At 36.5% G+C, this 13,635-nt stretch overlaps 1 protein-coding gene across 1 annotated transcript in view; it reads left to right on the forward strand.

Annotated features, from left to right (window-relative positions):
• rps6kc1 (ribosomal protein S6 kinase B1) overlaps positions 1-13,635 on the forward strand; it is a 94,843-nt gene that overhangs the window by 15,629 nt on the left and 65,579 nt on the right. Inside the window, exons 6-7 of the mRNA XM_088626225.1 lie at positions 8,142-8,201; positions 11,307-11,687. Of these exons, the coding sequence (XP_088482351.1) occupies positions 8,142-8,201; positions 11,307-11,687 (441 nt within the window). The remainder of the gene's footprint in view (positions 1-8,141; positions 8,202-11,306; positions 11,688-13,635) is intronic.

The raw sequence follows: 13,635 nt of genomic DNA on the forward strand, positions 1-13,635 counted from the left end.
CTTTTGTAGATAGGCTTATGGCCATGCTTTTTAAAATTTCACATTATAAGGCAAACTTGGGGTTAGTTTGTTCATGCAATTGTAGTTAGATGTCATTGTTCTCTAAAACATTCTATTTTGCAAATAGAACCAGACAAAAGCAAATAAATCACACACCTGAAGAAGGCTCCACAGCCGAAACGTTGTGTTCTCTTTCTTCTTTTTTTCAGCATGGAATAAACCTATTACTTGTTCCTTTGCAGCCTATGCATGCTGACGCAGCTACCCACCTGAACTACTAAAAGCAAATAAATACTAATACTAATAAATGCTTTAAATATTTCCTCGGTTTATCTACAGTAAGTGCTATTGCAATTTAACAGATGTGTGTTACTTTCGAATCTGAGGAGGCACAATTAGGAATATAAAGTGCATTTGTAATGGGTTAGTTGTACTGGAAGGCTGAGTCTGGCTGTCATTTTCCGAAATACGGGATTTCACACATCATTAAAGCCAAAGGCATATGTGTTGTAGGACTAACTGTGTAAAGGTGTAATATTACTTGCAAATTATTAACAAACATACATCTGAATTATAGTTTGACATTATTTAAACCAAATGAATATGTATGCAGTAACAAGGTAAAATGTAATAACATCTAGACTAAATTTTAAAAGCTACAGTGTGATACAGTAGCCTGTCTATCTCGACAGTAGCTGCATTCTGCCAGCTCACCTCTCAGATTTCATTCACCACACCTCAGTTACTACTTCCTTGCATGCACACAATAACAATAATCAGAATAATAATAATCGATAATTCCTTGCTTTCAGTATGCACCTTTCATAACGAAGTATCCTAAAACACTTGACACAAGAAGGGGAACTATTTCATCCACCACACATTAGTGCTTGATAGAAAATAGATTGAAGTGATCCTTTTTATTATCATTCTTCAGATTAAAAGAAGTATTCACAAATCTGCTTGTTGACAATGTAATAGGGCCGCTTCGCTTCACCGGAAGTTGTGTTGCCTCTTTCAGAATCACAGAAAATTTATGGCAATGTGGGGTTTTGCATACCTGGAAATGTTGTCTATTTTGTGACATAAATCAAAGCTTTTACATGTTTCCGTGTACTTTGTACCTTCACCAATGACAATTCTTTATCACCTGAAATGTAAAAATAACATTGCAGTTCCCCTTTAAGAGTGGCAGAGTGGAATTTACAGGACACTGGGATTGCAAAATCCCACCACCGCTCTTAAAATGGTGCTATGGGGGTCCTTAATGACCCAGTAGTGAGGACCTTGGTTTAACATCTCATCTGAAGCGTGACACCTCCAATAGCAAGCTGTGACCGTTGTCACTATATTGGGATAACAGTTTATAAATTCTGGTTTAGAGGGACAAATGCCTCCTACTGGCCCACCGACACCACTTGGTGTTCAACAAATCTTGAAAGGTCGTTCACTAAAATTAAAATAAAAATGGAAGAGCGGTTATATTATGGAAAGTAGAAGCAAACTAGTATGGAAAGCACAAATGGGGAGTCGGATTATAATTCTGATGATGCGGGCCTGGTCCTGGCAAAACCCACGAGGATGCCACTTGCTATTTTGATATAAGCCCTCTGTAAACATAAGGCAACAAGAAGATCATCCTCATTTAAAGATGAATCTGGTGATCTCTTCCAGAAAATGTCAAATCGGTTACAAAACGTAATAGCCAATTTTAATGGTTCTAATGCAGGAGCTTTAGCAGCATCTTACATAGTAACCTTAAGTGCTGTTCAGACTGGAAGTAGAACTTAGAATAGTGGAGACACTTGTCTCTTGTATTTGGACATTTTTCCTCTAGCAATACCATATCAAGACAAATTGAAGAGTTTTTCAGGTTAAAGAAAGCTAATTGAAAGCATATTGAGTAATAAATACATCTCTATGCAATTAGATGAGCATATGGATGCAAGCACACTACGGAACTACAGTTCACTAATTCATAGTAGGCAGTGGAACTGTGCTCAACTGCTTTCATATTTGCTCTTTACGTCACGTGTGACAGATGAAATATTTGATTTGTGAAGCTTTGACCTCCTATGCTAAAGAAATATTTTAAACAAATAGCAAATTTCATTAGGTTGTGTACTGAATGGGATTGGATCATGAAATGATAAATCTCGAGGTATTTTTGCAAAAGTAAAGTCTCTCCTGATGCCAAATGAATGCACTGCAGTGTACACTGTAAGGCTAATCTTGTATTACATCAAGCTGTCAAATTGCTTACAATTAATTATACTTATTAATCATTTTATAAAGCGATTTCTTTTCCCTTAAATTTTACATAATTGATTTGTTGAACCATTTGGGATGCTGTTTTTAGCTTTTGATTTCCTCACCTTTGGGATAAATGTGTTCTTTCCTTTAAGCAGAATCTGTTTAAACTGTTGCCATCCATCCTCCACTGATTTCGTATCAGTTGTGTCCCATTCTGCTTCTTTTACGCCTTGTCTTGTTCCTTCAAAGTCTCCATTTCTGAAATTGTAAACTTTTGATTTGCACTCAGACTGGACAGTTCCAAAGTATACTTCAAAGCATACTGTGTTATGATCGCACTTCCCTAATGGTTCTCTTACTTTTCTTTCACTCATTCTGTCTTGATTGTTTGAAAACACAAGATCAGTACAAGCACATCCTTTTGTAGATTCACTGACAAACTGAGTAAGAAAGCAGCCATTAATCATGTCTACCGATTCAGCTTCTGACATTCCTAGAGGTGTTTTCTAGTTTTTTGGGGGGAAGGTGGAAGTCTCCCATAAACATAAATTATTCTTTAAAAATATTATGTTGTAATTATCATAAAATATTGTGAATTATTATTAATTATAATCAATATATACCTTTGCTAGTCTGTATATACATTTAACACTATTGTTTTAAGTTGGGTTTTTGACTAATCTGACTTGTAAAGTATATATTCAGCAACTCTTGATTTCTCTAGATTTAGTTTCTGGACCTGAATACCATTTTCAATATATAGTTTTTCGTCACCCCTTGTTCTGTCTTAACTGTGTTTCTGTGATTGCTATCACACCATGGTTTCCTGCTAACAGGTTAGTTTCTATGTCATATATATTGTTTCCAGTACTCCTAACTCCAATTAGATAGAAGCAATACATTACCGGTTTCTTTTTTCCCTTTAGCTCTCCTTTTGTCTTTGCTCCCAGTGTAATATCCTTTTGAATTTTCATTGGCTTCTACCTCATTGCATTCTAATTGAAATGTTTCTGGATTTCTTTCTGGATCCTTGTGCCTAGACTATTGATGCCGTCTGATTTAGATGTAATCCATCACATCTATACAGATGTGCTATGCTGTTGAAAGGTCTCCAGTGGCAAAGAAAGCTGAAATCGTCTTCTGCATACCACATCCTTATCTGTGTGTTATGTTAACAGATTAACATATGTAATTGCTCACCCTTGTTCGCTGCTGGTAGAATTCTTGTTCTTCAGTTTGTTACCAAATTGTTTGAATTTGTTTTTGATGGCCAGTGTGCCCATATACTGTACCAAATTAAATTGGTATATTATAGCAATTTAAGTTGTGCCCACATGGACAACAGCTGGGTCATCTTGTGTCCTATGTGGGAGCCTGTCAACACTGTGTATCCACCTTAACTTCAGGGAGATAGCAAACTGTCATCTCATGGTCCCTGGTGCAAATCCCTGTTGCAGTGTTTTAGAGAATGGAATCTCCCACAATGATCACTTCTCATTTTGCTTTCTTGACGGGACTGGCAGTAATCATAGTTGAGAGGATATATGTTAACTTGTGCCTTTTTTATGTATAGTGCTACACCCCCATCTCTTCCTTTTTTCCTGCCTTTACTGAATGCTGCATTTGTGCTTGTGTTGTACTCACCACTCTTTGTTAGCCATGTTTCAGTGACTCCAATTACATCGTAATTGAACGCTAATGCAGTAGCTTTTATTTTTTTGTATTCTGCTCATAATACTCCTGGCATTTAGATATAAGCATTTAATTACCCGATAATGTTTTGTTTTTAACTAGAGTATTTTTTGGGTTTATTCCCCTTGTTTGTATATCCAGATTTTGTAATTTTTCCATAGTTGCTTGCCCCGTGCCGGCTGGTACCCATCTCATTTTGATGTGATCCATCGTGTCTGTATCAATAACCTTTGCCCTTGAGAAGGATTCCAGTGACCAAGAACATTTACTTGTTCTTCACCACATCTCATTATCAGCCCTCTTGTGTTTCCAGGTTAACATTTTCAGTTCACATTTATATGGCAACTGAGAGAACCACTCATTTAGTTTTACTCGTTGTATTTATTTCAAGGTTTTGAATTTAATAACGCCTAGAAAATGTGTGCAAGTATTGTTTTCACTGGTGTTTGCTAGGAGCCCAGCCGTTGAATTATGTCTACTAGTGCGTGTATACTACGTTTTGCATTTTTATGGCCTTTCCATTGTCTGAATTCTACACTTACATTTTGATGGCAGAGCCAGAATTGGAGAGGACTTGCTTTGCACAAAACTATATCTCCTATGTACCTTGTCTTTGGCCTACACGTACAGAAATAGTTTTAATACAGTACAATACTTTTGTTATATGTTTTTGAATTATTTTTCATGTCTTTTCAACCTGTTTGTGTTTGATAATCCCAGGATGCCTTTAACATGCTGAGCACATGATTTAGGCGTCCAGCTGAAGTAGATTTCTCTTCTGCAGCTGTGACCAACAAATAAGGACAATGTCATACTTCAGTGACTCCCAGGCTCATATATTAATCGTTCACATTCACTGTTTCATATCTTTTTAATAGAGATTCTCAACTGTCTCCACTTGGGGGCAATGTTGATTGCACCTCGAATAAAATCCTGTTAAAATCACGCATTAAGATAATGGTTTTGAATACTGAATTTTTCTTTCTTGGGAGGAAGACAGCACAAACTATTGGCATGTAAAGTATGCATTGCCATTAAAAAGAGATTCTGAATGTTTTGCCTGTTTTTGTACATTTTTCAAAAATACATCGTAGCTTAGGTGTAGGAATTTTTTTTTTGATTAGAAAATGAATGTGGTGCCTGAAATCTCACAACTTTAATGTTTTGCATTTGCAATTCAAGCACAGGGCATCAAAATCAATTTGAAGTGATAAGGTACTTAATTTGCTAAATAGGCTTAATTATACTATTTTCACTCCCCAACACAATTGGCTCTGTAACATGTAATCATATTAAAGTATTTTATTGTAGAATATTTTACAAGAATCTGTTCATTTTCAGTTATCCCGCTGTTCTCCTGAAATACAGTTTAATTAAATACTTAGACAGCTCTGAGATGTTAACTGATTGCAGGTTTCTCTGTGTATACCAGCCCCTGTTAAATTCATGCTAGAAAAAACAATATTCTGCATTCACAACAGGAAACTAAATATTGAAAGCAATCAACCAAAAGGAAGAAATGGGTTGAAATCTATGATTACAAAAAGCTTACACAAAGCATTTATTTTCAATAAGATTTTTCCTTTATAGAAAAATCTGTTTAACTGTTAAAACATTCATTTGAAACAAAAACATGGATTTATATTTCAGTAGTTTAAATAATTTGTTCTGTATCTGAATTTTTGATATGCTGTTATTCCAGCACCTTATAGAGGGCAGTCAGACTTAATCGAATGTGTAAAATAAGCTATTAACAGTACCTTTTTAAGGCAGTAAATATTATACTACATTATACTACAAGTTAATTATATTACCTTGCTATTTTAATGTTGTTTTCACTGTAACAGTGTAAAAATCACTTCCTTAGCTTTTGGATTCCTAATTGAATCATCTAAACCCGACATGTCTGTGAGGCGAGTGACATTGATTAGATGATTGCTGAGAAAAGCAGCAACCTGATTTCAGAAATAGCTTCATATTTGAATCTCAAATGTAGTGAGACCACAGAATCACCTGTATATTCATGCCAAATACAAAGATGGCTTCACCAAAAGACTGGGTTCTTGCTGTATGAGAGTTTAAGCATGGAGGGGGGTTGAACAGCTAACATTAACAGTAGACATTGTTACTTTTTTTCTTTTTGATATTAGGTAGCTGGATTACACTAATAGCTGACAAATGTTTAGAAGAGCACAAACACATTATTGAAAAAATATTTAGAAGGATACAAGTAACCATAATGTCCGTTGTATCACCTGTGACTTAATGATAGAAGGAGACCTCCATCTCTGTCTTGCCCCCTCCTGTGATTCTGCCCTGCACCTTTTCTGTCTTTTTTGTCACATGTAACTTTAGGTTTTAAAGTTAAAGACCATCCTTCCTTTATCAGAAGGCCTCTTATACCTGTTAAGAGTGAAGCTGGAGCCTATCCTGGAAGCATAGGGGGCTTGGTAGGACTGAACCCTAGAAGGATCTGTTCAAGCACACAGGGGCAGTTTAGAGGCACCCTCTAACCTACAGAGCGTGCCTTTGGAATGTGGGAACATACTAAATCACCGGTAGAAATCTTCCACAGATACAGCGGGTGAAACCTGCAAACTCATTTTTGCATGGGGAAAGAGCAAATGTCGGGCAGCGCGGACTTTAAAGTAGCAGTGTTTGTGGCTAAGAATGTAAATGTAGTTCACACAAAAAAACATGTAAACGCACATTAACATTTCAATAACATTGATGCCAGTAGGAATTTGTTTAAAGGTAGAAGCCTACATAAGAGCACACCACACAAATGCTTCGATACTGTACTTTGGGCCTCTGTATGGTAATTTTCCTTCAAACACCCCGTCTGTTTTTTTTTCACTGAAATCGGGCATACTCCTTAATGGATGGTTGTATAGATTAGTGATTAGGACTTGATCAAGTTCCTGCTGTGGACACAGCTGTTGTACCCTGAAGTAAAGTACTGTACTTTATTTCAGTTGCTTCAATCCACCTACATTTTTTAAATGAGTTCCAGCATTGCTGGGGTTAGACCTGCTAATGGACTAGTATCACATCCAGAGGAGTATTGAGTATTCTCACACCTTGTAATGCTGTGGAAACAAGGATAAGCTCTGGATTGATGGCTTCTAGACTGAAAAAAAACACAACAGCCTGTGCTTAAGTCCTTTATATGACGTGTAAGTAGGTCTGCTGGTAAAGCAGATTGTTTTTTAAAAAAAAAACATGTAAGGCAACTGGCTTCATAACTTAATTTTAAAGTAACCATAACACTAATCATTTCAGGTATGGAGGAAGTTGAAAAATGTTCATTTGCAGACTCACAGTGAAATGGATTGACAGTAGTACAGCATTATTATACAAGTCGTGATGACTGTCTCTTGAAATGGGAGGAGCTGAAGATGCTTATACCGAAGTGACTTAAGATTTAACTGAGGAGTTACTGTACGTTACCCGCAGAATTTTAAGTTAAATTCTAAGAACCCGAAGGTAATTTGAAACTTTGTCAAGTGAAAAGTATTTTAATACCTGTGGTTCAGTCTTTGGAAACATGAATGCATCCATTTTCTATCATTGCTTAATTCAATAGAGGGTCGCATTGAGTCAGAGCCTAACCTGGCTGATATTAAGCACAAGGTAGGATACTCCATAGAGAGGATGCCAGTACTTTTCAGTGCTCACACATAGGAAAGTGGAGGCTCCTTTTAACCTAGACTTCATGTTTTTTGGACTGTGAAAGGAAACTGGAACACCCAGGGAAAACCCATTAATCTTTGTGGAGAATGTGTACAACTCCTCATAGTGGGTGCTAATGACTGGCATAAAAGACAGAATGTGGAAAACTGCATCCCGAGGCCAACACCTAGGCTCACTGTGTTGTTGTAAGGGTGATTATAATTTTCACCTAGCATGTTCCGATACGGATATTTGTCGAACCACTTCAAAGTATTCTGCCCCAGTAAAATTTGTCAGAACAGAACCCATTTTACAGTACATCACAAACCTATGTTTCAGTGAAAGCAAGCTTTCCCCCACCTATTCTATCTTTTGCTTTCACACTTATGTTATTTTTTTAAAGTAAGAATATAATGAGCAAATTCTGTTTTGGAGTAAAAAGTTTAAAAAACGCTCACCTCTCTGTTAAGTTTTGTTTGTACTGTATATGTGTCACTGAATTTTACTTATTTTCACATTTTCAGTTCAGAAAGACCTAATTGGCATTGATGATTTGACATTCACTAGCCAATCTGAATATGGAGGTAAGTTCTTTCATTTGTTATTCTGTTTTTTTCTCCTGTCCTGTGTGTAAATTTTTTTTTCAGAACAGAACCAATTTTACAGTACATCACAAACCTATGTTTAAGTGAAAGCAAGCTTTCCCCCACCTATTCTAGGGAAATTGATGTGTTACAGCAGTCTTGGGCTGGACTGCTGTAACACATCAATTTCCCTACGGGATTAATAAAGTATTATCTATCTATCTAAATATGTAAAGTGTTTTTGGTTTCTCATCATCCAAGATTTGCATTTAAACGACCTTATCCACAATTGTAGGCAAGGTATCATGTGATGTGTTTTCTATCTCTTTATATTAACTAAAGAGAATCTCTTATGAGCATGATGCTATCTGGTACATTACAACTTTGAATATTGCAACTCATACTGTACATTAGAGCACTGTTTGTGATCAGTGTATAGTATGTAAGAACCAAAGTCAATGGTATTTTTTAAACAGCCATCTCATTGTAAGGGTTAATTTAAAAACTACATAAAGTACTTCACACCTCTTTATTTCAACATAGGCTTTTCAGCTTCCTTAAATATTATGTTTCTCCCAAAATGTTGTTATTGTTGTACTGCTCCTTCTACTTCATTGTATCATCAGAGCACGTTTTGTGTACCTGCTTAATATATTAAGCCCTGTTCATTGCTGTTGACCTCCACTTGAATGTTAAAACATAAATAATTGTGTTTGGCATGAGCCTGCATTAAATGGGCCTCGCCCTGAATCCTTGTGCTTTTAATGGATTGTGAAATTTACAAGTGCACACTGGCTTAACGGATATAACATCGTTACGTCGGTAATGTCATGCAGTGTGATCTTCAAGGAAAACAAAAATCTTGTAGTTATTTGGATTTTCTTGCAGAATTGTTTCTTACAAATACTGTATATTTGCAGCAAGATAAGCACCACCTGGTTCCAAAAGCCTTTGTCTGTCTCTTTTGCTTTGTAATATTTAAGTCATTGAAACTATTTATCAGAAACCTTTTTGTATATAATGGTCTCTTTGTAAACTGCTTCAACAAGGACATGAAATGTGGGTGAGGGGGTTGGGGCAATCCTATCCATGAGCAGGCTAGAAGAAAATGGTTTGGCAGCAAATTAGGGATTATAACAAATTATGGACAGAATGAGGTTTATCTTGGTGTTATTTGTAAAGGTTAGGTTAATTCCTAATAGACCTGTCCTAGAGGTCTTGTGAACCCTTTCTGTAATCTGTTAATTTCTTCTTCAGAATAAGGATGCACTGGTAGTAAAAGAAAGCTAAGAATCAGATCAATTAGATTATTTTCTTTTCTCTTAAAATTGTATGATAAAAAAGATTGCATAGAACCATCCAGATTAGTTTATGATCTTTCAGTTTTACTCTGCTGTTTCTCAGCAACTGTATCTAGGTCTGCACTTTTGAATTGCCAATATACATCTCCATTAACTGATTAACCCTGTTTGAAAATTATATTTTTAGATGAGTAATAAAAAGGAGTCACGTGATTGTTTTGCATTTATTTGTGTTAATTTAACGTTTCAGTAGAAACCTTGTTGTATCTAGGAATCTGAAACATGATGGAAAAAAAAGTTTTTAAACTTTAAGGAAACTTGAAAGTTTCAGACTGCATCTTATGATGTATAAGATTTTTTAAAAATTGGTTCCATGTTTTCTAATCTTAAAGATCAGCAATTCATATATTACAGCTAATGTTAGTGATTTTAAATGTTCTGCAGTTAATCACAGTGGAACCAGTTTCAAGATAAATGCAGTCCATTTCAAGAAAGAAAATAGGTTAGAGGAGATGTGACAACAAAGTGTTAACCAGTTGATCCCAGTCGAACAATCAAAGTTAGCACTCCTGCCCCAGTAGCCTTCAATTTGTCCTTTTTATTGATATTTACAAGACTTTACCTTTTACCCTCAACACTGACAAGACTTTGCTGTCTACTTCAAAACCAGAATTGTCATTCCATACTGCATGCTGAATCTTTTTATGGAAGAGTCGGATTGCCCTCAACTGGAGACAAGTCCTTGTGCAAAAATGCAGAACCTTAGTTTGCTCCTCTCCTATCTGTGGAGTGTTCAGTGCCCTTACACTGGCCTCTAGTGGCACAAACTATATCTGACAGGTCAGTTCCAGCTGCTCAGTTACATGTACAGTATAAATATGATGGAACAAGTAAAGGTTTATTCCATGCTGGAAAGAGAAGAAAAGAAACACAACGTTCAGGTCCCAAAGAAGGCTCCACAGCTGAAACGTTGTTTCTTTTCTTCTCTTTCCAGCATGGAATAAACCTTTACTTGTTCCTTTACAGCCTACACATGCTGATGCAGCTACCTACTGTACTTGAACTACTGTAGTATAAATAGAATGTTACTTTATCCTATTTGATTTGTTAATGGTTAATTATTGAGAAAGCTGTTAAAAATGGTTACAAATATCACTATGCAATATTGAAGCCTGTAAGTTCTTAGCTGTTCTTAGGTTTGGAGCATACTAACAAAAGGGGGATGTGACTGCAGAAGTACAGAGTGAAAACTGATGATATTGTTCTGTGACAGTGTGACAGCACTGGGCATAGGCACCACAACTGGGTAAAGGCAGAGAACCAAAGAGCAGCACTGTGTATGTATGATATGACTGCACTAACATCAAAGCGTCATAAGTGCACTTGATTTTTGTGTGAGTTATACATGTTCTGACAAGATACCAATAGAACCAAGGCCAGTGGCTCTGACCACAGTTGCCATCCTGATCAAACAAATGGACTTGGAGGGCTGGACTTTGCCCACAGGCCATGCGTTTATCATGTTTGGTGTAGGACATTCCTTTAAGCCCAGGAACATATCTAGTTGCTCTTCTATGGACAGGTTTCAGACTAATTTCATTTATAAATCATATAAAAATGAATATTAAAAAAATCAATCATAGAGGGATGTATTGATAAAGTACATTGAACTCTTTCTGTATGATGGTCCGGTATTTGGTAAACAAACAGACTATAAAAAAAAATCAAGGTGGTGCTCTATTGGCCGTCTTAAAAAAAAAAACACAGAGCGTTGCAAGTTTGTGGCTTGCGTTTTGTCCCTCAGGGCTCTCAAGTGAAAGTGATCTGATATCGTTGGTGGTGGACGAAGACTCCCTCACTGAACTCGACGATGGAATGGCTTCAGCCGGGAACTCGCCGAACAAGCTGCTGGGAGGTCTCGGCCCGTCCCCGGAGCCCACGTGGAGGAAGGACTCTGCTGGCCAGGATCCCGAGGCAGCCAGGAACGGTGGTGCGGAGGGGGGAAGCCGAGGAACATTTTTCCCCAGCCCCAGGGACCTAAGACCCAAACAGGGAAAGAAGGACTACCTGGAGAGGGCAGGAGAACAGATCAAGATGGCTGTGCAGAAGGAAACGGAACAGGATTATGAGGCCGCCTTCTCTTTCTACAGAACTGGTGTCGACCTGCTTCTCCAAGGAGTGCAAGGTACTATATTTCTTCAGGCTTTTTCTGTGTAAAGTATAGCCGGATCAAGCCTATTAGAAATAAAATGCTTTTGTGGTTTTGTTTTCTTATAGTTCATTAAATGTAAAGAGCTTAACATAAACTGATTTAATTATTTTTTTCTGCTTGCCACTGTTAAATAAAAAAAAAAAGGAAATTGCTTGTCCATAGATTTGGGCCATATTGCTTTTGGTTAAATACTGGAGGGTTATTTTCATACTGCATTTGTATTGAAATGAAACATACTTCCTTAGATTTTTCACGGTCATCCCTGAGGATTGTCTTTGGTTATTGTTCTTTTTCTTGTAAATTTATTCTACATATGTTTTTCCATACACTGGTGTTTTCCACAGCTATTTGCTTACCCTATTATCTGCTTACATTGCTGTAAATTGAATGGTCCTCTCTTCATCTCCGTATTTATGCACTCTTTTGTAAATTTATATGACATTAGCTCTGTATGTATGCCATAGTTGTCGAGGGGGCAAGTAAAGCTAAGAAAGCCTGCAAGAGTAAGATGCGTTATTGTGAAATGCCCTTATCTTCTGCTGTAAGAAAATATGGTAAAAAGACATTCCTCAGATTGTAAATTTGTGAAGTTTAAGAAATACTGCTTCAGAGAAATTGTTACAGTGAGTAATGTGAAACTGGTATATTTACATAATCAGACACCCCCAGAGCCATAAGATGTAGCTTAAGATATTCATTCTTTCTAGACTTAGGCTTCTTCTGTAGATAATAGTACCATATATTAAAAAAAACCTCTATTTCTCACTTTCTTCTGAAGGCAAGTGGTTTTAAAGTGCTTTTTATTTTTTTTAGGCTTCCAAAACTTAAACATTTCACAGCAGGAACATACATGTATTATTTAAGATTTAAATGTAGCATTACACATACACAGCCATGTTTTAGTGAAGATATTGTTTCTATCTAATTAGTCCAAAGAATACCAACCAGTTAAAATGTTGGGTCAAAGGTATGTTACACTGAAGGAACTGAAGCTTGTTAAGGGACCTGCTCCAAGTATTCAGAATCTTGAACGGCATTACAAATAACCAAAGGACTGTCAGAAAATTGAGTAAACTCCCCAACCATGTTGTTAAAGCAGATACCAATGCTTTCAAGAAATGAGTGAATTAGATCCTTTTATCAATTAGATACTATCAAATGCGCAACATGTGCTGGGTGGCCTCCTCTCATTTGTAAGTTTTCATCTGTTCTCAGCATTGGGTTCCTCTCTGTGAAATAAAGTATTCCATAGCAGCTATTGTGCATTTTTTTTAAATTAGTTGTCATGTTTAAGGAATAATCAAATGGAATTGGTGGACCACTAGGTGCACTCTTCCTTCTAGACGAGAAGTTTCAAGCCATTGCCTTGGTATTGAGAGTGGGGCCTTTTCATTATAAAAATAATGCATACATGTTTTCGCCAATACATGATAGAGGATATAGGAGGTGGTGGAAATAGAAAATAGACTGGAAAGTAGAAATTCTAGGATTTTAATAATAGGTATACTGACAGACTACCTAATGCCGACATGGAGACAAGTATCTTACTGTATGATGAGATCAAGAAATTAGAGCACAAAATATATATACTGAGAGATTTCAACTTTCCATAGATAATTTTTTGTGATGGGGATAATCAAAGCTGAAATGTATATTGTTGAAATGAACCTCAATGACAAACTAGGGTTTATCATCTTAAAAAACATTTTATGAAGAAATGAGGCAGTTCTTATATGTGGTGAAACAGAATCAGATGGATACTGAGTAGAAGTATTCTGAGAAGAAGGATTGTCATACTTAGTAATAGGGCTGCAACAAACGGATATTTTGATCATCGATTATTCAGGCAACTATCACAATGATTAATCGATTTAATCGGTTAAACTGAGAATTATGGCTTGTAAATGAGAAAGGCGGTGAC

This window comes from Lepisosteus platostomus, chromosome 3 (genome assembly GCF_059453375.1).
Source record: "Lepisosteus platostomus isolate fLepPlt1 chromosome 3, fLepPlt1.hap1, whole genome shotgun sequence".
In the NCBI taxonomy this organism is placed as follows: Eukaryota; Metazoa; Chordata; class Actinopteri; order Semionotiformes; family Lepisosteidae; genus Lepisosteus; species Lepisosteus platostomus.